Source organism: Polyodon spathula, chromosome 1, assembly GCF_017654505.1.
Source record: "Polyodon spathula isolate WHYD16114869_AA chromosome 1, ASM1765450v1, whole genome shotgun sequence".
Lineage (NCBI taxonomy): Eukaryota > Metazoa > Chordata > Actinopteri > Acipenseriformes > Polyodontidae > Polyodon > Polyodon spathula.
In genome coordinates this window covers 53,971,742-53,996,781 of record NC_054534.1, presented here as the reverse complement: position 1 = coordinate 53,996,781, position 25,040 = coordinate 53,971,742, and the positions used below count along the sequence as shown (strand labels likewise).

Below are 25,040 nucleotides of genomic sequence, written 5' to 3'. Positions count from 1 at the left end.
TCCCACCGCAGTCAAATACGTGACGGACTACTGCACTTGAATCTTTTGATATGTGGGTTTATGATCTTTGGTGTGTTTTGGATTTCTTTACAAAATTTAGAAGACAAGACCAACTTTTGCTTCTACTTGTCCTTTCCTGTTCTTGTTTGGTTCATGGCCAATAGAGCAGCAAGCAGAGTGTTCAATTGTTGTTATTTAACTGAATATAGTATCCCTTTGTTTTTTTATCTCTCTATTTTACTAAAAGCTCAATATTTTCTTAATTTTGTAATTGTGAATCAAGTTTTTTTTTTTTTTTTTTTTTTTTTAAAAATACAAACTGACTAATGCCCAATTGCACACATCCTGTATCAACACAGGATTAAACTAGCACTCATACCAAGTCTATCCCTGTTATGTACAGGGAAAGCAGCAACACCCCAAATGGGTTCTGTCTCTGAATTTGGCAGTCACCATTGCAGTAACCTAAAATGTATTTGGGTAAAATGAAGAACAAATGTCCCAACTAGGTGTTGTAAATGGATAATGTTTGGGGTATCAATGCAGTTGTGGGATATTTTGCTAATTAAACTATACCTGAAGAGGAGGCAAACACACTTATAATAAATGGTGCACATTACAGAATTAAAACTTCTGATCAGTCCCTTACTTGAATGCAGGCATTGCTTTGTACTAGAGATTAATTTAAATGAAATGATACAATACAGATGGCAACTACAATTTTGCTTAACCCAAAAATGGACAGCTATTGGGTCACAATATTGCTCCTATTACTATATATTTTCAGGATTGACTATTAAAAGTAGCTAGCTAGGACACAGTACAGTGTATAATAATTAGGAAGGATACCGTGCAGTCCTTGTTAACATTGACAAAGTTAAAGTAGGGCTAAAAAAGACAAAGAAATGCAGGCATATTTAACCTGCATTTAAATATCTAATGTTTGGATCACAATGCAGGAAACCAGCAGCTGTTATAGATTTAAACATGGCAGAACATGAAGCTTTGCTGCATAAATCTCATACAGATAGTGTGGTATATGAAATGACTTTGGCCAATATTCTTATCAAGTTCTGTGGATTTTAGGGACATAAGCTAAGAAGAATACCGTATGCTTTAATCCACTTGTAATGTGTGCTTGTGACTGGTGAATAATTGACTTAGGATTCTGAATTTCTCAGCACCGTCTTGTCCCCCTCAACCTATTTACCTATCTATCAACCGAATTATTGGATGGTAAATCTATACAATAAATACAATATTTTGTCTTTGGAAAGAGTCAAGATGCTATAGCATAAAGCATACAATACTATTATAATTATTAATATATAGTATGTGCATGCAGGCCTTTTGTTAAGTATATTCAATCTGCAGCGCTGGAATTAAACACTGTTTTCTGTTTCTGGGGTTTATTTGCTTCACAGCCATATTGTTTGTAGTCAATAAAGCAAATAAGAATAACAGTTGTTTTTGTTTTTACTGGAAGACAAAGTTTGTATACATTAGTTCAAAATAAAATTACAGTTCAAATGTAAGGTTGTAATTAATGAATACCCCATAGGTTAGCAATAAAGAGTAAGCAGCAGAGGGTTCCCACCCTTGGTTAACAACAATTTTATTAGACTTTTCCATGACATTGCAGCTGTTTTCCATGTTTATTTGCATAGCAGGAAATAAAGAAATTAAACTAATTACATATCATGTGATAATTAGGAATCTGGGTGTCAGATAATAATTAGGTGTCATTTTTACATGGAAGTAAAGGTGAAAAATAAAATGAAAACCAGAAGGCATATCCTGTGTGTGTGTGTGTGTGTGTGTGTGTGTGTGTGTGTGTATATATATATATATATATATATATATATATATATATATATATATATATTAGCTCAAAGAGCCAGCTGCCCAACGTTTTGATATGTTGTACATATCTTTCTAAAGGGAGCCTGTGTTTGAATCAAAACATAGGTGTTTGATGGCATGACAACTACTTGTTATTGTTTATATTCAAATCCATGATTTATTCTTACATGATGTAATGGTGTTCTATATATGACATCACTTTTACTTATATCTTTAAATCTATATTAATTCTAATTAACATTATTTTATATAAACTTATATTTATATTATCATGCAATGCTGGCTCTGAGGATCATATATATATATATATATATATATATATATATATATATATATATATATATATATATATATAATATATATAAATATATATAATACAGTACTAAGTAGAGTTTTGTAATTATAAATTAATTATAAATTTAGCTACGTTTTAATAATGATACACATTACTTAAATTAAAGAACGCTCATTTTATAGAGAATGCATGTCTGTTTTAGTTTTCTTTTAAAATGCTTTAACACAAAAAGTAAAGTAAAAAAAAAAAACTACCTTACAATTTTTTAAACAGTATACAAAATAAAAATAAAAAACTTCAGCATTAAACTGTATTTTTTAAATAATTATCAATAAAAAAATAATAACATGTCATTTTGTTTCTATTTTATAGAAAGCATTACAGTCAACTGTTGTTACCTAGCTAAATCACACACTGTAAAATATGCTTATTGTTATCCGGAGTTCTGTCTCATGTAAACTCGTTGTTAGACTTTGTTTGCATTTTAACTGCAAACATAATCTGTATTTACAAAAATAATCTGGTTTTATGTTCCTTACATATTTGATGTCCTTTATATAAGTAACACATACTTTTATTGATATCGGTATACCTCTTATACTTAACAGTCTGTTCCGAAAAGGTATTTACTTTAATACAATATTTAATAAATTAGTATTTACAGATCTCTCTCCAAGCTGTACAGCTGCAGATCCAGGTTTTTTATTCCCTGCTGTCGATGCAGTCGAGTTAAACACTAAGTGATGTACTTTTTATTTTGCTGTACCATAAAACTACCTATGGAAATTCTTAAAGACTTATAAATTCGGTTTATAAATTGAAGTTACTATATAAAAATAAATAGTATAGAAAGAATATCAACTATGTGTCACTTCTGTTCCAAGTACTGAGTGTAGTGGCACTGAAGGGGAAGAAAAAAGCTTTTAAGTATTTTGTCTTTTAGCAATGCTAAAGTGTACCTGTATTTACCTTTAGTGAAGCTTCATCTTCCTTATTGTAAATTAGCTAAATGTACATCTGCATTAATTTTTGTAAGGATAAACCTTGAAAAACATTAATTCGCTGCATAATGTCAAACCCAGTTTTTCTTGTGTTGTAGATAATATACAGAGAAGATGTATACATTTATATAACTTTAATATTTACAGTTTTTACATTTAATTTTGTAACAAGTGAAGACACGACTCGTTTCATCTAAACCCTTTGAAAGCCATATACTTAGTGACCCAAATTAGCTTTTAGAAATCACTTTGCAACCTTGTTCTTATATTGCATAGTATAGTTTCTTATACACTGAGCACATAATCCACAATAACTGTCATCACAGTTAAATAAAACATGCTCTAGTTAATGCCATGGTGGGAAAAGCACACTGTTAATTTGCTCTTTTAATTTAATGCAATTATGTTGCTGGACTGTTACAAAATAATGCAAATTATGATTAATTAAAAAAAAAAAAAGTTTATTTCAATTAATCTTACAAATTGTTTAAAATTGTGCTAAACTGAATTAATCTTTTAGTAAGATTAATTCTTGTTACAAAAATAACAGTTATCATTATCCAATATAAATACATACAGTGAGGCAAAATGACAATAGTAACAGTGCACAATTTTCCAAGAAATTAACTTAAATGAAATAAAAGTGAACTAAAACAATGGCTTATTAACAAGAGAAGGAAGGGCATATTACCTACATGTTTTTAAATGAAGCACAAGTCCTTAAAACAATCTAAAATTCTGATGGCCCTACTATTTTTACATACTGAAAGAGTTAAGATACATTTTACAATCATTAAGGAAATGAGAAAAATCAGGCTTCCAATTGGACCACTTACATTTATCTATAAAATACTGCCCTCGTAAAATAACAAAATGAACTAAAAAGGCAACAGAATGATCAATATTAGGATTAATAGAACAACAGATTATATATTTTCAAGAGAAGCAATTTAGTATTTTACACAAATCAAGGTGCCAATGTGTAATTTTTTTCCAAAATGAAAGAGGTTTCACAGTTAAAAAATAAATGAGAAATAGTCTCAGGGAGAGAGCTACACAAAGTGAATTCCATGTCCAAATCAGGGTACATTTTATTTAAATAATATTTAACTGTGCAAATCTTATGAGTTATAGTGAAGTGAATTTATTTCATTTTTGGCAAAAGAACATAATCATTAGTTACAGACCATACTTTTTTTTTTCCCAATTGATACTACATTTAGAATTGAATTCCAGAATAAACAAGCTCTAGGTCTAGCATGCTCCAAATTTGTAAAATGTTTCTTAAAAAAAAAAATTTGTACACTTTAAATCTAGAAGCTCAATATTACTAATGTGTAAATTATGAAGAGAAGGTTTTAGATGCAGAGAGGATTTGCATAAATAAAAAAGATTAAGTGGAATTGCATCAAAGATTATGGCATCATTTTTTGCTGTCACTGTAAGAGCACATTTTTGCAACAACCTGAAATAATTAAGTGGATTTATTTTCAAAAAGGTTGCAAACAAATATAATATCATTATCAATCCATTTCTGCATAAAGACTTCCTTTTATAGACAATACATGTGTTGTTCCAAATAGGTATTCTGTGAGGGGAAATATTATGACATAAGTCAAGTTTTGCAGCTCTCAACACCTCTACATAGAATCCCGTAAGCTTGCCAGGTCATTTCCTGTAATCAAAATCACATTTCAAATAGAATTTTATTTATAAAAGATTATTTTAAGGATGTGAAACCATATGGAGTTCTCAGATAATTTTTTTTTTTTTTTAATCCATTTCACATGAAAAATATCAAGTAGATTTGTAAAGTGAACAGCATTTAAACCTCCATTACAGTAGCTATTAAACAAAATGTTTTATTTGTTTTTTTTTTTAGTTTGTGAATTTTGTTCTTCCACACAAAATTCAAAATTATTTTATTAATCTTTTCTGTCCATATAGACGGATTAGAAATGGCCAAGGCTAGGTAAACCAATCTAGATATCCCTTTAGCTTTAGAAAGGAGAATTCTACCTTGTATAGTGAGATCTCTCTGGAGCCGTAAGTTGAAAACCTAAGACATCTTTTTTTTTTTTACTCTAGGCTCTCATTTTTTTTTCGATTCTATGATTTATATCTTTACATACATAGACTCCCAAATATTTCACAGACTCACATACCCTGATATTTTCAACAGAAGTAATACTAGAATTTTTAATAGAGATAAGTTTACATTTATTTAGATGTAACTGGAGACCAGAAGCATCAGATAAAATTTTTAAAGTATTCAAAGCCTTCGACACCTGTTCATTGTCTTTTAAAAAGTGTGGTGTCATTAGCTTGCTGAGTGATAGTAAATTCACAATCTCCAATCTCAGTCCCTTTGATGGATCTATTTTGTCTAATGAGAATGGCAAAAGACTCTGCAGCTGGTACAAAAAGGGGGATAAACAGCATCCCTGACAAATAACTTTCAATATTAAATCTTGGTGAGGTGCATTTAGAGAGGCCAACTGAGCTATTGTTATCTTTGTCAAGAATCTTGATATAGTCAATAAATGTATTACCAAACTGGAAATATTGTAAAGTTTTTAATAAAAAATCATGTTCCACCGAAAATGATGAAATCTGAAGAAATTAAGTGATCATTGTCCAACATGTTCAGCACTAAACGAATATTGTTACTAATGTGTCTACCGGAAATAAAACCTAATTGGGTTTCATTTGCCAGATATGGCAATGTAATCCGTAATTTACTAGCTAAAACTGACGCAACATTTTTGTAGTCACAGTTCAAGAGAGTAATTGGGTGCCATTTATCAAACAGTAAAGTATCTTTATCAGTTTTAGGAAATAAGATAAGGTAAGTAATTATTGATGATAATTAAATTAAACAGTTTGCATAGAAAAGGGGCCAGCTATATGTACAATGACAGTGAACTAAAAAGATTAAAAAATGCTTGGGAACAATACATACATGATTAAAACACTTCCTTAAAACCATCTGTGCCTGATGGCCTGCGTTGCGGACCACACCTGCCCTGTTCCAACAAGGTTAGGCACCTTCTCCCAATTTAAATAAGCTAATTCCTCTCTCCTGAAGTTGCCACCAAGTGCTCTCACCTGGCACAGCTTTTACCTTGTATTACAGAGGACAGAATGTGGTCAGTAGTTTATAGAATAAAACTAAAATGTTAGTTTTACCCAAACACATACCTATAAATAGTAAAACCAGAGAAACTGATAATTTTGCAGTGGTCTCTTAATTTTTTCAAGAGCTGTATATATATATATATATATATATATATATATATATATATATATATATATATATAGGTTGTGATTGTGACAGCATGTTCTTTGGTTTGGTGCGTGTAATTTATGTGACACGAAGACGAGATTGAACCTCACTGAACTTTATTAGCACATTCCCCCCGTTGACTGATGAGACCAGATCCTGTGTTCTCCTGGGTGCGTCCCTGATACACAGCTCTGTAATAACCAACACCACTGTAGATCTTTATTATTAACATGCTGGGTTAAATAAATAAATCATTCAGATGAAGAACAGTAGTGTGTATTCCATACAGTTTTGAGATATTCAATTGTTCCCTGAAAGAGAATGACAACCATTACCGAATGGGAAAAGCCCTCTCTGACCACCAATCACTGAGCATATATAAAAAAAGTTGCCCTATCAGGGCCCTGCTTTGAGATGGAAGTCCCTCCCACCTCCTGCTGAAGAGGGATGTCCTCACAGTAGTATTTCCCCATTTTCTTTCGAAATCAGAGGTTAGTTAGGGACAGAAAGTACAGCCTCATGGTCGATAGCCTCAGAGTCTACATGACACCTAAGGGCATTCCGCCTGCAACTCCCTAGAGCCCAGAGAGTGTCTCACTCGGTTTGCAACATCAAGCAGTAAAAACGTGCAATTGTCTGACTACCTGTCCATGTAGCAGCATTGCATAGTTCATCTAAGGAGGCGCCATGAAGGAAAGCCCACGAAGTTGCCTGGCCCCTGGTTGAATGGGCCGTATTGTCCCCCGGTAACGGGGAGTCCGTCTGTTCATACGCCAAGCATCTGCCACCCAGAGCACTAGACTTTGCTTCGATTGGGCCTGACCTCTAGTGAGGGACTCATAGCAGACAAACAGCTAGTTGGACAGTCTCTAGGATGCCGTCCTATCCAGGTAACAGCGCAGAGCCCGAACTGGGCAAAGCGTGTGCTGTCTATGATCCTCCTCTGACTCGTGCGTGGGAGGTCTGAAAGTTTCCAAAACCACTGGTTAGTAAATATGGAATGAGGATACCACCTTTGGCAAAAAGGATGGATTTGTTCTTAATGTCACCCGCAAGTTATTTCCAGTGAAAGCCATACATGTGTCATCGATGGACAGCAGTGGAAGCTCACTTACACGTCTGGCAGACGTAATGGTTATTAAAAACGCCACCTTCAAGGAAACAGGGCACAGTTCTTCTGACACCATAGGCTCAAATGGGGGACCCATAAGGACCCGAAGCCTCCAAGCCCCTTTAAGAAATTGCACTGCAAATAAATGTGCCCCAGGAGACACAGAGTCAGTTTTGTCGTGGCACATTGATATTGCTGCCAGGTATACCTTCAAAGTGGACGCTGATTTTCCTGTGTCAAACAGGTGTTGTAAAAAGTTAATATTGTCTCAATAGGGCAGATCACAGGGTCATGAGCTTCGGCAATACACCAGTCTTAGAAAACTTTCCATTTGTATGAGTACTGGGCTCTTCGGTGCCCTAGCAGACTGTAGTGTTTCTATTATTGCATCTGGCAAACCTTGTCTGAATAGACGGCTCCGTTCAACGGGCAGACCCAGAGTTGGAGCTGGGCTGGGTTCTGATGCCATAATAGCTCAGGAGGTCCTTGCGCAGTGGGAGCTGCCACGGTTGATCATGTCAGAGAGGAGAGCAAACCAGGGGCGTCTCGGCCATCTGATTGCAACCAGCAGAACCTGTGGTCTCTCCACCCTGATCCACTCTAGTGTCAGGGGTATTAATGGTAGCGGAGGGAATGCATACAAGATCCCCTGTGGCCAGGGCTGAACTAGCATGTCTACTTCCAGGGGGCCCCAGTTTCTCTCCATGGAGAACCATAGGGGACAATGAGTGCACTCGGCTGTGACAAAGAGGTTGACTCGTGCAGTACGAAACCTCTCCCAAATCTGTTTCACCACTTGAGGATGCAGTCTCCATTCCGAGCTGTCTGGAACTCTTCTGGACAGGAGGTCTGCTGCCTTGTTGTCCACATTGGGGAGGTGAACTGCCCTGATGGAACGCAAGTTTCTGTGCATCCAGGACAGGAGTATGTGCATATGGTGAAGGCTCGGCGAGCACAAGCCTCGGTGGTTTATGTAGGCTACCACTGTAGTATTGTCCGTCCAGACCAGCACATGTTTGTTCACTAACTACTGGCAAAAATGGGTTAACGCCAGGTTCACTGCTTGCAGCTCTTGGGCATTTATGTGCACTTGCTGCCTATGTCCTTTCCACTGACCTCTTAATCTTCTCCCATTCCAGACCGCCCCCAGCCCAGGCTGGAGGCGTCTGTAGTGACCAGTTCCCTTCTGAGAGGGGATCCGAGGGGAGGTCTGAGGTGCAGATTGCCATGACGGAGCCACCACTCAGGTGTCTTCCGGCATTGTCTGGATACTCGCACCTGCCGGTACCGATCTCGGACCGGGTGCACCTTGAGCGTATTTACTCATGCTTGAAGCGGGCGCATTCTCAGCAGCCCTAGTGGAAGGATTCTCGAGGTGGCTGTCATCAGCCCCAACAATCTTTGATATATTTTGATCTGTAGGAGAGAATTCTTTCTGAATAGGGAGAGCGTGGCTTGAAATGACCGATTCCTGTCTTCCAACAGTGAGGCAAGCATGCTCACAGAGTTTAATTTGATCCCCAGTAATACTGTGGACTGAGACGGTACGAAATTGCTCTTCTGTTGATATATCGAGAGCCTCAACTTTGTCACATGATCTATGACCTGTTTTGTGTGCTCCTCTGCATGTGCTTTAGAATGAGCCCAAACTAGCCAATCGTCCAGATAGTTCAGAATCCGAATATCCGAATACCCCGCAGCTAGTGCTGCACCCATCCGGGGCGCCAGCGAGAGGCCAAATGGCAGCACGCAGAATTTGTACACGTTGCCTTGAAAGGCAAAGCACAGATACTTTCTGTGCGTGGGACGGATCAGGACATGGAAGTAGGGGTCTTGCAGGTCGATCGATGTGAACCAGTCGACCGGTTGGACGGACTGGAAGATACGCTGTGCTGTCAATATGTTGAACTTCCTCTGTTTAAGAAACAAATTGAGGACCCTAAGATCCAGAATAGGTCTGAAACCGCTGTCCCTCTTGGGCACCAGGAAGTACCTGGAGTAAAAGACTCTGAGAGCATCGATTGGCTTTACCAAGCGCACAGTGTTCTTCTGTTAAAGATTGACGATCTCCTGTTGAAGGAGTATCGTGCTCGCTGGTTCGACGGTGGTGAGGAGCACACCCTTGAAGGGTGGCGGACCTAAGCGGAGTTGTACAGCGTATCCGTGTCTCATTGTTGATAGCACCCAGGAGTCCTGGGTGCAGCCTTGCCATGGGTCACTGCCTTTGGTCAGTCTGGTTGTGAGGGGGGTTGGTGGCAACCGGGGCCACTCAGGGGTGGTCACCCTTGGGCTTGGGAGAGGCTAGAGACCTGCCTGATGCCTCACCTAACTCCCCTATTAGGTCGGTCATCGCTCTTGTTACAGCCAGTAACTCCCCTGTGTCTGCCTCCGTTGCCCACTCCTGCAGCCTTTCAGCTAGCTGTACAGGACCAGTATACCCATTATAGCCAGTATAGCCATTGCATTGGTCACCCTGGTTGATGCATACGCCTTTTTCAGCATGGCGTCAGTCGTTCTGTATGGCTAGGACAGGCAGGTCGGGTCTTTGTCCCCTCTGGTGAAGGTAAATTCCTGCACCAGTACTGTGACCATGTCCCAGATGGTGGGGAATGTGCCTAAGCCCACTTTTTGGGCTCCTGCAGTGTGTATCAGGGCCTCTGCTGTTCTGGAGGCTGAGGGGGCAGAGGCTGGGTTGCTCCAGGATAAGCGAACCAGCTCGAGGAAATCTTGGCACAAGGGGAAGGCAGGCTGTGGGCACCCTTTCTTCTGTAGAAAGCGGTTCCCCTTTCCCTCCTGTTCTGCCAGCCAGGGAACGTCCATGGCTGCAGCTGCTCACTGCATGAGTGCCTGGAACTCCTCCCTCTGCGACACATGTGGCAGAGGCGGTAAGGAACTCCCCACTGTGGCTTGCCCGATGGATGTGGCTGGGTCAGGCATGTCTGACCTCGACGCTGTAAAAGACAGCTCATCTAGTCTATGAGGTCTAGGCACTGGGGATGGGGAGTGAGACAGGGGAAGTTGGGGCTGTCCGGTAGTTGGGGGCAATCTGCCCTGAGATTTAAGCAGGGTTTCCAGCATTGTCTGCTGAGCCCTCACAGTCTCTGCCAGCTCCTGAAAACACCGCTCAGCCGAGCTTGGGCGTCTCTGAGGTGACTCTAACGTGGAGCATCTGCGCTTGCGTAGGGAAGGAGAGCGGTGCTTTCTCCAAGGTTAGTGCCGAGGGACAGCACGTTTGATGCCGAGCGGCGGTGCCGAAGTGTAGCGCGGTCGGTGCCAGGCTGTAGACGGCGCCGAAGGTGGTCACACCGGTGCCGGGGTGAGCGGTCGGTGCCGAGGAAAGCCCGAGGCTTGAAAGGGGCGCAAGGCCCGAGCTGTTTTTTTTGTTTTGTTTGTTTTTTTTGTTTTGATGTGGACAATTTATTCACCGTAGAGGACGAAGCCGCAAGCCTGCGGGGTATCCTAACAGCTCCCAACACGATGTAACAAACTACACAAGGCCTTGTGTAGTGAAAGAGAGTAATGGCTGCTTACCAATCTTAAAAGAGGGATCGAAACCAGCTCTAGTCAGTAAACTGACATGAGAATTAGGCAGGAGAACTCTCAATAACGAAAGCATGATTTTACCGTGGATGAAATTAAATTTGACGGTATTAAACCGACAAATCAGACAAATTCGGACAAAGAAAGCACAAAGCAATCTGTGACCTGTCTCATTGAAGTGAGCGAGAAAATGGTGATATGCTACTGCTAGGACGTCCCTCTTAGGCAGGAGGTGGGAGGGACTTCCCCCTCACAGCAGGGCCCTGATAGGGCAGCTTTTTTATATATGCTCAGTGATTGGCGGTCAGAGAGGGCTCTTCCCATTCGGTAATGGTTATCATTCCATTGAAAGGGAACCAAAGTTCCACAATTTTACAATGATTCTTTTGTATAACTTCAATTTCCCACAGATAGATTTTCATATAGTACGTTTTAAAATATAAAATGTGGGACACAGTGCATGTCCAGTGGAAAAAACATTTATGTTGTATATTCCTTAACTTTGTTGCACTGTTTGAACACTAGTGATTTAACTTGTGATCAAGTTAAATTGCGTCTTTTAATATATTATATATCAAACAACCATATATATATATATATATATATATATATATATATATATATATATGGGGCATGTTATTAGTATAGCTTTTTTAGTAATCCATATGTAGCCTATATTATTTTAACTACAAATAATACAATAGAACTCACATGCAGAAACTACTACTATGCAGTAGGCTACGATTGAAAAAAGAAAAACGAGTCGTGAATTTAAAATAAAAAAAAATTGAAAACTATTCTCCAAATAATTATTTCAAAATGTCCTTTTTAACATGCTTTAAGCCAACAGGTATCGCTTAAAATAGAAAGGAACCTTTTAAACGCGTTAATTGTATAATGACATTTCCTGCCTTGTCTGTGCAGTTTTGTCAGTAGCAATCAATGAGAAAGCGTCTCCAGACAATCTAAAATGGAGAGAGACTTCTGAGTTTCTAAACTGCATGGAAACACTGTAGTAGTGTCTACATTGGAGAGTAAATTACTCAATGACTCAACTCAAAACCTTATCTGGCACGTTGCTCGCAATGATTAACTGTGACATGAAGCTGCAGAGAAAGGCATGACTCAATGTAAAGTGACTTATCTGCAAACAAAAAAAAAGGAAATAATTTTCATGATTGACAAACAATCCAATGCAAACTTGGCATGTGAAATTATTTTATAATGTAGCACTTTCAGGGTCAATCCTGAGAAGAAACTGAAAGTTGATATTCATAAACAGTTACTATGGAAATGGTATGTTGTTAAAGGTTTGGCTTATCCTACTTTACCAACGCTATTTTACAGTTTCTGTGTTGTTCAATAATTATTTGTTGCCGATAACAAAAGCAGTCGCTGCATTGAATGGAGTGTTTTAAGAAAAACAACTTTGCATTGTAAAAAAAGCTATCTATTTAACAAATCACACTACCTAGCTTTTTCTTGGGCAGATGAAATTGTCATCATCCACACCCAACCATTCCCACCTGTCCTGATTTTACTGGTTTGCTTTCCAGACCTCAAAAAAATATAGCCACACAAGAGTTACAAATTCCTAAAGTATCAGTGTACTGTATAGCTTTCCTGACACAAATTACTGGGCGTGTGTCTCAGTTATGTTCTAACTTGCTTTGTCAGTTAAGGGCACAGTATTTACAGCACTAAAGTTTTTCCACAAAACTGGCAAAAACTGGTAAAAAAAAAAAAATAGGTCGTTCATTTAAAACCTTTGCCTGTAGATGTAAACAAATACTTAGAGTATTTTTTTTTTAAATAATAATACTTTTTGATGAATTGCAGTTTTTTTTTTTTTTTTTTTTTTTTTTTTTTATTTCCTCATATCTTCAAGAGGATGTACAGTTCCTTGACTTCAAAAGCATCTTGCCAGAAGCTGTCTTGTCTCTGAGGGTTGTTCTAAAAAGTTGTCTGCAGTTGTAATTGTTAGTACCGATTCATATTTTCTTTTTTTTCTTTTCTTTTTTTGAAAATCTTAATACATAGAATATAAAACAAGACAGAAACAGTATGTATTAACATGTATTAACTATTTAAAAAAAAAAATTAGCAGTGGCAGCAGGTTTTCAAGCCACTCTGTCCCAGGTAGTTTGGGATTACCTGTAAAATAACCTTCTTAGCTGCAAACAAACCAGCCAGGAAAAGCTTACGCACATTAAGAGTCAGATGGAGCTCTGAGTCATGATTAATGCAGAACAACCAGGGACAAAAGCACTTCCAGACCAATCTGAAAGAATGTAAACTACTGTACATATTCGCAGAAGCAACTTATCAAAGGACACTCCCAAAACATATGGACGTAGGTGTCTGTTGCCTCCTGATCACACACGCTATCAAAAGAAACTGAACCAGATCTTATCTGGAAACGCCTATATGAGGTATTGATGAACATATTATTTTTAAGAACTCAAGGTATAGTCGCAAAATCCTGTCTCACACCACTTCTCAATTAAGACTTCAACAGGTACTAGTCACGCAAAAAATCTGGTCAAAGATCAGCGTTTAATATGAGAAATCAAATTACTGTGTGTAGACCAGTTGAACAAATGAGCATGGATAAGTGTGAAACAACCTACTGGGATGACGACATGGTACATGCATGAAAAGTTTCAACTGTATCTATATATATATATATATATATATAATCATATTATATATATATATATATATATATATATATTATATATATACGTTAATTGTGAAACTGCAATAACAAATAAGCCTTGAGGCAACCAACTGAACAATTTGTATAACAGCATAGTTAATTTTTATTGATGTACAACTCATTTAGAATGGTGGAAATAATTCATTTAGGAGTCACTGTCTAGGTCTTATGCTGAGGCTAAATTGTATGTATCTCACGTGTTAAAAAGGATGTTTGATACATTTGGGTGTGGTTGTATATTTAAATCAAATATAGAAATACATACTGGTAGTGTCTAAAGTGTCTCAGTTTAATAACATTGTGTTTTATTTTATTTAAAATTTTTGAACATACAAGATACATAACATCAGGCGTCCTGACTGAGGATTCTTCCCAATGTTATTTAATTGTAACTATTAACTGTACATTTAAATTAAATTAGTTGGACAATCTGTTCTCCTAGTTATCAACCCATTTTTGATACACTGTTACCGAGTTGATATTGAACATTAAGATTATAAATGTATGATGGAAACAGACAAATCTTACATGTAGTATATTTATTTGTACAGCTCCACCTTTTGTTACTAAAACGAGTTGACAAATATATCACTTATGAAAAACATACAAGTGTACAAGTATAGGCTTGAGAACAACATCAAGTGGGTAGCAGAATTATGCAGTTAATTTTCCAATTAAAGATTATTCACAAACTTTAAACTTTTTATAAATGTGCTTTTACTACAATTTCTAAATGATTAATCCCTGAATAAAAATGGCCCTTTTAGAATTTTGGGTTGCTTTGTAACATAGGTTTTGGAGCAAACTGTCAGAGAATGCAGTGACGGGGTATTTGCATCTTTTCAGATTAATTAATTGAAATAAATTGAAAATATAAAAAACATGTTTCATTTGTCATATCCTCAGGTCTTCACCTGCTGCAAAGTGTTTGCAGCACAACTCCAGCATGTGGCCCAGGACAACTGCAGTGTACAACAGCAGGTAACCTACCAGGTGTATATTCTACTGTACATTATTATTATATGTTTATTTAGCAGATGTCTTTATCCAAGGCGACTTACTAGGGTGTGTGAACTATGCATCAGCTGCAGTCGCTTACAACAACGTCTCACCCAAGATGGAGCAGAAGGAGGTTAAGTGACTTGCTCAGGGTCACACAGTGAGTCAAAGGCTGAGCCGGGATTTGAACCAGGGACCTCCTGGTTACAAGTCCTTTTCTTTAACCACTGGACCACATGCAACCAAAATTTTTCAATTTTAGGCGTATCTTAGATTAGATTACTGCTACATCTAGTGCTATACTAAGTATTTTTTAAGAAACAATTTGAAAGTTACTGCAGAGAAAAGCCTGATAAACTGTGAGCTTTACTTATACGAAGTATCTGATAGGCTGGAGAACACCTATTGTACCACACCTCTTACTGTTGGAACTCATTTCTTTGCAGCCCATACTGTATGCTACGTTTTACAAACTGTGATGCAACTGTACTGTATGCAGAAATATGAAATTACTTGTAATACCATTTAAAACAGGTTGTTACCATGCTAAAAATACCACCCCTGTAAATGTTTCCTGTAAAATGCTATTCTTTTTTTTTTTTTTTTAACACGATATCTGGTAGTACACTAAGTTAAAGAAATCTGTTTTCATGTCTTACTGTGAGAAACCAACCAACATGCTTTTAACATGAAATGACTTAGGAAGTAAAGCACCCTGAAAACTTTCTATAAGCTGGTGAAGTACCTTACACATGTTTTCAAATGAAAATACATGTTTGCTATATCATGTGTTTCTTCCAAACTGTACATTTGAGACCTATATAGTGAATATAAGTTCACAACATGTACAATTTATGATTACAGTTTTATTAGCTCCAACCACTTAATTATGTGGATCTCTTACAGTATCTTTTCACAGATCTATATTTTCAAGAATTCAGGTAACATTGCATACTCTATATGCAAAGCAATCACAAAATGTAATATATATTTTTATATTTAACAGTCACAGCTTCTTCATTTGAGACACCTCGAGTGGAAAGAGTACAAACAGAAAAATGTGGAACAGAACTGGACACATTTTGCTTTCATGGAGAGTGCATGTTTCTTCTGGAACTAAATATACACACTTGTAGGTAAGAGGAGCACACACAAGGCATAATTTCTGTTTATAAAGTATTACATGCAAAGTCCTTTGGGGCTTCAGATACAGTTGGAAGTCTATGCGGTGATCCTTATGTAACACTTTTAGGTCATCAAAGACAATTCATTTCTGCTTGCAATGGATGACTTCTTTCCTAGCTGGGTGGACAACTCTATCATACAGGGCCAGTTATTGGTTTAAATAGCTTACCAGGTAATTCACAAGGAAACCTCAAAATTATTTCTGAGCAGGAGAGTGTTATTAATTTTGCTGACAAAGATTACAGTTTGAACTGACTTTCCACAAAGATAAATAGTTACATTCCACCAGAGTTACTGTAAAGTGATTATAGTGAAAAATATAAGTCAAGGATACAATTGACATCAAACACTTTTTTTTTTTAATATCCAAAGAGTTTTCTGTGTTCCACATGCAACTAAACTTGTTTCTGTTGTCTTACATTTTACTTTCACTGAGGAAAGTAATTAATACAAATTGAGAGAATATTAATTTTCAAGTGTGTTTCAATATTGGTTTCATGACAATTTACTTTTACTGTATAAATCTTTGGGGAGGACTTGATGAGTAGTTGATGACACAAATCAAATTATTAATGCAGTTTCTGCAGTCAAAAGTTCTGTCTTTATAACATTGTCGTTAAGAACCAATGTGAAGAGACCTTAATGCTTATTGTGTTACGCCTTATAATAAGTATGTAAGTGCTGGTGGAATTGCATCATCGGGTAAATGGATATGACAATAACCGGTTCTGAGATATAAAGGGCCATCTTTTATTGAGGGAGCAATATACTATGCATCAATCCTTTTACATAGACATATACTAGCTGATGCTAAACTAGAATTCTGTAGCAGTTGCCCAATCTAAGTGTGTTCCTTTATATAATTATATAGTGACATTGCAGGTATCAATATGTTAGATAGTCTGTTTACAGTTCTTAAAGACTAAGTACAGGTCTGAAATACTACAGTTATCTTAGATAAGGTTTTCTTGTTGTTTTTGAGAATCTCTTTGTATGTCATTGGCTTCTTTGTACAGCTAGTACACCAAGGTGTAACAGACAATGATATAAAGTGATTTAAACAACATCCAGAATACATCAGTTAACACAACAGTGATATTTCATACCCACAACAAGCTGTTATGTAAGCATGGCTGTACTGACAGTGATCTTATGTCGTGCATATTTACATTGTATATCTAGGATTCATGTCACAACTGTGTCCTCACCAATTACCATTAAAGAAAATAGCCATTATAGCTCACAATGTAATTATTGACCATAATAAACACCAACTAGCGATTCTGTCTTATTTATCCCTAGATTCATGATGAAAAGAGATTAGCAATTAATATTAAGTGTGTTTAAGAATTTCAAATCAATTATAAATGTATATTTGTTATAAGACCAAAATAAACCTAACAATCCAAATTATTATTATATTTATTCTCTCAAAGGAAGAAGAATAAAGGTTAGGCTTCATAGTTAAAAACATATGTATAAAGAAGAAACAAAATAAAACATTCAAAGAAAAGTAATGCATTGTTAAATGTTTATAATTAATCCTTGATGTGCTCTCTGGTCAAAAAGTTCTGTGTTAGTGAAGCAGTCTTTATAGTTCATCATGCATTGTTTGGTTCAGTCATGCATTACGTATACGTGCGCCAGCTTCCAAATAGCTAAGTAGGTAAATACACATTACGTATTGTAACAATATCAATAACATGGCTTTAGTTTAGTTATCTATAGTTATCTATAAGTTTAATACTTATTCTGTTGGTGCAAAGTTTAAAACAAAGTCTTCTTATCACGGTCGTCCTCTCTATAGAAGTTAGCTGTGCAGCAACGTAGTGCAGTATCTCTGTGAATGCTGTAGGCAAAAGCTTTCATTGTTCCGGAGGGCGCCCATCTTCTTTGGGACAGCTTTGAAGATTACATTATTGCGTCTTTGTTGAAGAACTTCAGAGTTTGATCAGTTGAGAGTGATGAGATGTTTTGAAGAAAGAGCGAATCCACGAGAATCCAGATCGTGCGAATCTGGAGCGAGCCCAGAGAGAATGAAAATCCTTGTTTTGAGTTTAAATAACATGATGTATAGGCATTCCCTTGTACTGTAAACAAATCCTTATCAGTCCTTCCATTGGGTCATAGTATTTGATATACAGTTGCATGTCACACAAAAAGGGTGTGTTAGAAATCCACCTATTTCGTTGTCAAAGGATTTTACATTTATCATTTAAACCTCCTATTCAATATAACTTTAGTTACATTCATTAGAGAAGCATACAAATTTCAGTTTCATTCTCTATACAAAATTACAATTACAAGCATATAAAACACATCATAATACAATCAAAGGATAATATTTAAAAATAGTTATTGATTTATAATATCCATTTAAAACACAATAAACCCAACTTGTGTCTACAAGGTATGTAATTAAAAATGATTCTTAAAGCATTTTAACTAACTTTTAACACAATAATGGTACAACTGCACTGTAGCTTGGCTTGCCAAGTTTTATGACACCTTAGGACAGGGGTTCTCGAATTTGTTTTTGCTGGGCCCCCCTTTGGAAATGGGGACTGTGGGGACCCCCCACTCCACTCCGCAGTGCGACGTATGAAATTACTATATATCACTCATCCCTAACCTTTGCTGGCCTATGGGCAACAATACTGAACAAGTAATGCACCGCGGGCAACATCAAACTTTACTCTTCGCTAACTTACTTGAATAAAACTAGCAGTAAATAAAAAAAAAAGATTTCATACATATATGTTGTATACTTTGTACAGTAGCTACTTCCATTTATAGTACTTTGACACAGAAGAAGGTATTACAAAAAAACCTTCCTCGTTTTATAAACCCTATTGTCAATTCTATACTCCCAGTCCCTTACCTAAATTAACACTAATTTCAGAAGAGTGTTTTGATTTAGAGACACGTTTACTCAATGAAAAAAAAAATGCAAATAATCCGCTAGCCCAGTGGATCAAAACATCCACACTTTTACATGTTTGTTTGGAAAAACCCAGTAAAGAAATGATTGCATTTAATCTACCAAACCAAAAACAAGCATAATAGACTGCTAGTGCCAACAGTGTTGCCAAGTCTCACAAGAAAAAAACAAAAACAAGCCCAACCCATTTTAGAGGGAGGTAGTGGGGGGTGTTTATATAAATTCCATTTTTTTAATTTTTGAATAGTTCTAGTTTTTTTTTTTTTTTCTAGTTCTAGTTTTTCTTAGTCGAACTGGTGGGGATAGGATGATTCTAAAATTATAATGACGTGCATATACATTGACACCAGTCAATCACACAACCCGCTCTCAAAAGATTAAATTGACATTAAAAAAAATAAATAAATAACTTATTACAAGTGGACTTGGCAACTGTGATTGCCAAACTTTTTCTACATTGTATGTGTAACTATACTAGTCTGTGTCACAGTGCGTGCAGCTTAGTAAGAATGCATGCAAAAAAAAGCCTACAGACTAAGATCCATTTTCTATTTATCAGTATTATTTTTTAAAGCCTTTGCTGCTTAAATATGATAAGGTATTTGTGGTTTAAACAAACATGGAAGTTCCTGATAGTGTTTGTAGAAAACAAATTACTTTTATAACAAATAAAAAACACATTTGTTTCGAAACTTGTCACTCAAACTGCTTGCAGTGTGAGGTGGGTGGGGAGAGGTGATGCTATTAATGGCTGTGCGCTTATGGTATATCTCAGGTCAAGTAAAACAAAAACAAGTTAATTAGCTGACCACTAAAACATGGCGGGAGGGCTGGCTTCATTACATCTTTTACTGTTAGGGATTAACAGGTGTATATGAGCTGTAATGAAATGCTAGGATTTTAAGGTTAGGGCAGTATTTTGTGATCACGCGACCCCCCTGCAATAGCCATGTGACCCCTTTTTGAATCAGGACCCCCAGGTTGAGAATCGCTGCCCTAGGAGACTAAACAATCAGACAGCATTTGGAAGGCGAGCTTCAAAGAGTTAACACGGTGTTTGGTCTGTGCCTTGGTCTAATCAGCAAGCTTTGAAGCAGATCTGGTTAAGAATGTTCTGGAATCGGTGTTAACAACCCAATCACCACAACTAAATCTCTGGGAAATATAAACACTAACTTGTGACTGCAACAATAATGAATAAAGCTTCTTAGAATTAAAGCCATCGGTGAAAGTACTGTCAATCTCATTTATAACTCAGGAAAAAAAGTTTCTGACTGGGATTGTAATTAGAGTCAATAGTTGCTTGTCAAACTTGGAACTATAAATACTTCTTAAAGACACTTAATTTGACTACTGTTAAAGACATTTACTAATAAGAATACTTAATGTCATGACAAGTCAAGAGGACATGTTTGTTTATAATGGTGAATTGAAATAATAAAAACAAATCTAAAAAAATGTTTAAAAAAAATAGATCTGCAGGTTTATTGTATGTGTGTGTGGTGTTATTAATCATATTATCTTTTCTTCTAGGTGTGATACCGGCTTTACCGGTGAAAGATGTGCTCATTCAGAGCTTGTCTTCCAGCCAATGAGTAAAGGATATATTCTTTTGACTGTCACGTGTACAGTTTTATTTTTGACAGCTCTGGCGATTGCATTTTACTTCTTCTACAAATGGTACGGTGGTTTTTAATTTTTAAACTATATTAACCCTTTAGTATGTCAAACAAGGCTGCAATGGGGAACAGAATAAACCAATAGAAATACACATGCTGTTGTACATATTAAATACCAAATGTAAATTCTCCTTCCAAAGGCAGATAACCTAATTAATATTCAAATATTCACATTTCCCACTACATAACATTTTATAATAATAATAATAATAATAATAATAATAACAATAATAATACATATCTGACAGTGCAAGACTCTTGCCAGTAGATTGTGGTTCTATATTTTTGATTGTTATTGGGGATCCAGTATACCGGTAGTCCATCAAACACAGGACTTTCTGGAACTTCGTTATGTAATTATCGCAGCAGTGTTTTTGAATGATACGAGTAGAGGTGCAACACCATAATACTAGATTGTAGATCAAATTTCCATTCTTTGTTATTTATTATGTAAAAAGAACAAAGCTAAGTTAAAGTTTTGGCCAGACGGCGAGCTGTAGTGCATCGACACAGCCCTCACCACTAAAAACATGAAAACAGGCCCTCAATTAGTGAATTACTGATTCAGTCATTCAGAATTAACAATTCAAACAGTCGTCATGATGTTTGCAAACAATACTATTAAGATACAATACAGATATTTGAAAACATGTATATTTTACTTTATAATCATACATTTCAATATTACCTTATTCAAAATGTAATTAATTCTATTTTCCAAATGTATTAAAAAATATTCATGACTCCAAAAAATATTTTTTTAAACAAATTTGTGGAACCAACAGGTTTTTTTTTTTCATGTTTTCATTCTTCTAAAATAAATCTTGCTCAATTAACACTGTTTAAGAGATTTTACTTCAAATCTAGGATTACAAACAAATTCTTACAGTTTTGAAAATGTTACTTTCAGATATAATTTATAAATCTTGAAAACATCTATCATAAATTCAACATTTAAAATCTATAAGTCATTTTTTAAACTTGGCGAGTCAACATTTAACTGACATGTTAAATCTGGGTTTCTAACAAGTAAATCAGTGATTTTTTTTTTTTTTTTTCTTTTAGCACTTGGCAAGTCGACATTTAGCTAACATTTCTCACAAATAAATCTATGAAAAAATACATGTAACTTAAATCCTTTTTTTTACACTAGACTGTTCAACATTTACCTAACAGATACATCTGAAAAACACTATCGTTCAGCAATTAAATCTAAAAAAAAAAATCTGGGTTTTCACAAAATAAATATTTTGCCAGCTAAATCTGAAGCTAAATGAGCCCCTGCCCACTGTAGCGAATGATTTGGCATTGTATGCTACAGAGCTGCCCTTACACTCCGAGAGTCAATGTCTCTGCTTCCCTGCCTTCCCTGCCTCATACACATTTCAAAACTTTTAACAATGTGTTTGTGAACATTTACGTATTAAGCTAAATCAGAAAATATACAATTTACATTAAACCTGGAAAAAGTGCTGTTAAAATATTCGTGCTTTTTTTTTTTTTTACACTTGTGCCTCTTACATGTCACTTACAGAACTGCCTCTTTAGTCATATTTACACATCCCTTGCTGACTCTCGCGCACCACTGCTCTCTGTGGTCGCACAAGCCTGGTGCAGTCGATAGCTGTAACAGAGTGATGTGTTACATGTGTGGGTCATTTCAGTTGCTAATACAGAATTGCTTGGTAGGGCTTTTAGTTATAGTAAAAAGTTGCAAGGTTACGCCACAAACGGGATATTCACCGTTTAAGTCTCATGAACATGTACGACATGTTACCATGAAAAACAAAACATACTTTTTGGTCAATTTACCCACCCTTTTAAGTAGTAGCATGTTTTGGCCGCGCACTTCCTATAGCGTGATGAATGTGTGTGTTATGCGTTGCTAAGTCACGTACTCACACCAATGGAGAGGGAATTTTGAGTTTCTAAACTGCATGGAAACCCCACCATTGATGGGCCAATTTATGGACAATTTTTTATTGCATAATTTAGTCCTCTATGACTTGTTCTGTGCTAGTACTAACAACTTTACATATAATATAATATGTAATAAAAAGTATAAAATATATAGTGCATTTCCCAGACTATGTTGCAAAGCATTTAACCATTAATATTTTTATATTGCAGGTCTAAAAAGAATAAATGCACTTCAACAGAGAAAAAGTATCAAGAAATTCAACTTGCATGAAGTATTGTATTTATATCTAACATATAATGGAAACACAACCAGTTTTGTATGAATCAATCCTAAAAAGTGTCTTCTGTGATTGTTAATGCTCAACAAATGCCATCTGAAACCCTGGAACATTCAACTTACATTTCTGGCCTACTTATTGACTGTATAACAAAGTTTTTTGTTTTTTTTACAAAAGTCAGCTGTTTCTGTTGCTGCTGCTTCATTGTGCAACACATGGTTTTATTATATTTACTCAAATTTATGAAGCTAATAAGTACTTATTATCTCATAAACATGGGTTAAATAATTGTTTAACTTTTTGTACATTACTGATATTTATTGTTTCAGTTGTACTGCTGTCATAGTTACCATTCCACTCATATAACCTAATATAGGCATTTATTACCTTTTATTCCATTACAGGTTAGGCCCTAATGAAATTGTAAATTAAACTTTTGCAAAAAAAAGGACATATACTGTTTTAATATGCTGTCCCTCAGTCTCACTGACTCCTATATATATATATATATATATATATATATATATATATATATATATCTATATATATATATATATACACAGTATTTTAGTGACACACTTAGGTCACATCATTTTGCTAATGACTTAGGCCACAGGTTTGCTACAGTAAAATTGCAATAGAGACTCATGTTCTTAAGCCATTGTCACTTTTTATTTTTATATTTATTTTTTTAATGTGTCCTTGTGAATTTAGTGCTCATGAAAGGTGAGGGACAACAAATGGCCACATGAGAGTCATTCATCTCTGCAAGCACACCTCAATCCTAACCTAAACACCCTCAGCCATTCTTTCTGTGGTGAGTCAGACTGCTAGATGATTTGTTCGGTTAATGCTGCCGGATAAGCCACACAGGCCTGAATTAAATCAAAGTTTATGGTGCCTCCTTGCCTATACATGTACTTTCTAATGGCTTTGGTGCCCCAATAATTTTATCAAGGCCAGGGTGATGTTTACTGACAAGTTGCATTATATGAGGAAAAAATAGAAGAACCACACACACATAGTATATATAGATATATATATATATATATATATATATATATATATATATATATATATATCGGACAAATATTAAAACATATATATATTATAAATTCAAACATATATTATTTATTGGATGTATATTAAGTCTTGTATCTTTTCAAAACATGAGTCTCGCAGTGTTACAGTACATTACATAACAGCAAATCTGAACTAAAATAACTGTAATGCAATTTTATTTACCAAATAAATATAGTATTGCATTGCTGTTATATTTAAAAGTGATATTTACCCACTATGTGGATTGTCCCAATTATTAATAAGTTATTTAAGTTTTAATTGTTATGGAAACCTAGTATAAAAAAAGTCTTGAAGCTGTTGTCTGTTTTTGTTGCTTTTTATAATGTCAAATATGTTTCTCTTCCTTCTATATTTAACATAGAATTGCATTCTCTTTCCGTATCTTTATAAAAAAAAAAAAAAAAAAAAAAATGTTTTTGTATTATTTTTGTCCATTGGAGGGCAGCATCTTCTCAGTGAAGGGCTTACACATTCTGTAGTAAGGGTAATTATTATTTGCTTAGTTAAAGGCCAAGCTAAGGTTGTATACTGCACTTCAGTCCCAACCACCATTACCCCTGACCACACCCTGCTGGAGATTGTTCAGTGAAGGTGTATTGCCCAGCCTGAAGAGAGATAATGGAGAAAGAAAGAAAGCTGAAGCTTAGGTGGTGTATCGTAAAGTGTTTTTAAGAAGAGTTTTGTTCAAAACTTTTACTGCCAAGGAACTTTAAACTGAAGTTCTGAGTGTGGGTTTGCTATTCCTGCCATTGACCAGCTGGCCGCCTCTACGCCACAGGTGTATTGTGCATTCTTAATGTTTATGTGAAGCAGAAAATTTATTTTTGCTATAAAGCTGTGGAAAGGTGGCATTGTATTTATTTAATCTTAAAGAACAGCTCTTCCAATTTACAGGTATAATAAAGAATTAATGAATGAATTACTGTATAGAAAAATGAAACTCTTATGTTTTTTATTTCACTGTTCAACTTCATTGTTCAAACTTTCAGATACAGGAGAGCATATATTGTCACACACTGCTCTAAATGTTTCTTTCAGTGAGATTGTAGCCTTTGTAAATGAACTGTTCGTAGAGCTGTTTGTAGTCCAGTGAATACAATTTTAAATAAGTACATGTGGCAATTTCTCAATTGAAACATG

General features: G+C 35.8%; 1 protein-coding gene across 2 annotated transcripts in view; it reads left to right on the top strand.

The window, feature by feature from the left end:
* The window catches only part of LOC121319701 (proepiregulin-like), a 35,188-nt gene extending 11,990 nt beyond the window's left edge, over positions 1 to 23,198 (top strand). Inside the window, exons 2-5 of one of the 2 annotated variants that reach the window (XM_041257395.1) lie at positions 14,722 to 14,808; positions 15,821 to 15,950; positions 20,474 to 20,620; positions 22,750 to 23,198. In XM_041257395.1, coding sequence (XP_041113329.1) covers positions 14,722 to 14,808; positions 15,821 to 15,950; positions 20,474 to 20,620; positions 22,750 to 22,810 — 425 coding nt within the window. In that variant the 3' untranslated portion in view covers positions 22,811 to 23,198. The remainder of the gene's footprint in view (positions 1 to 14,721; positions 14,809 to 15,820; positions 15,951 to 20,473; positions 20,621 to 22,749) is intronic. The other variant, XM_041257405.1, reaches the window with a different exon arrangement.
* The last annotated feature ends 1,842 nt before the right edge of the window (positions 23,199 to 25,040 follow it).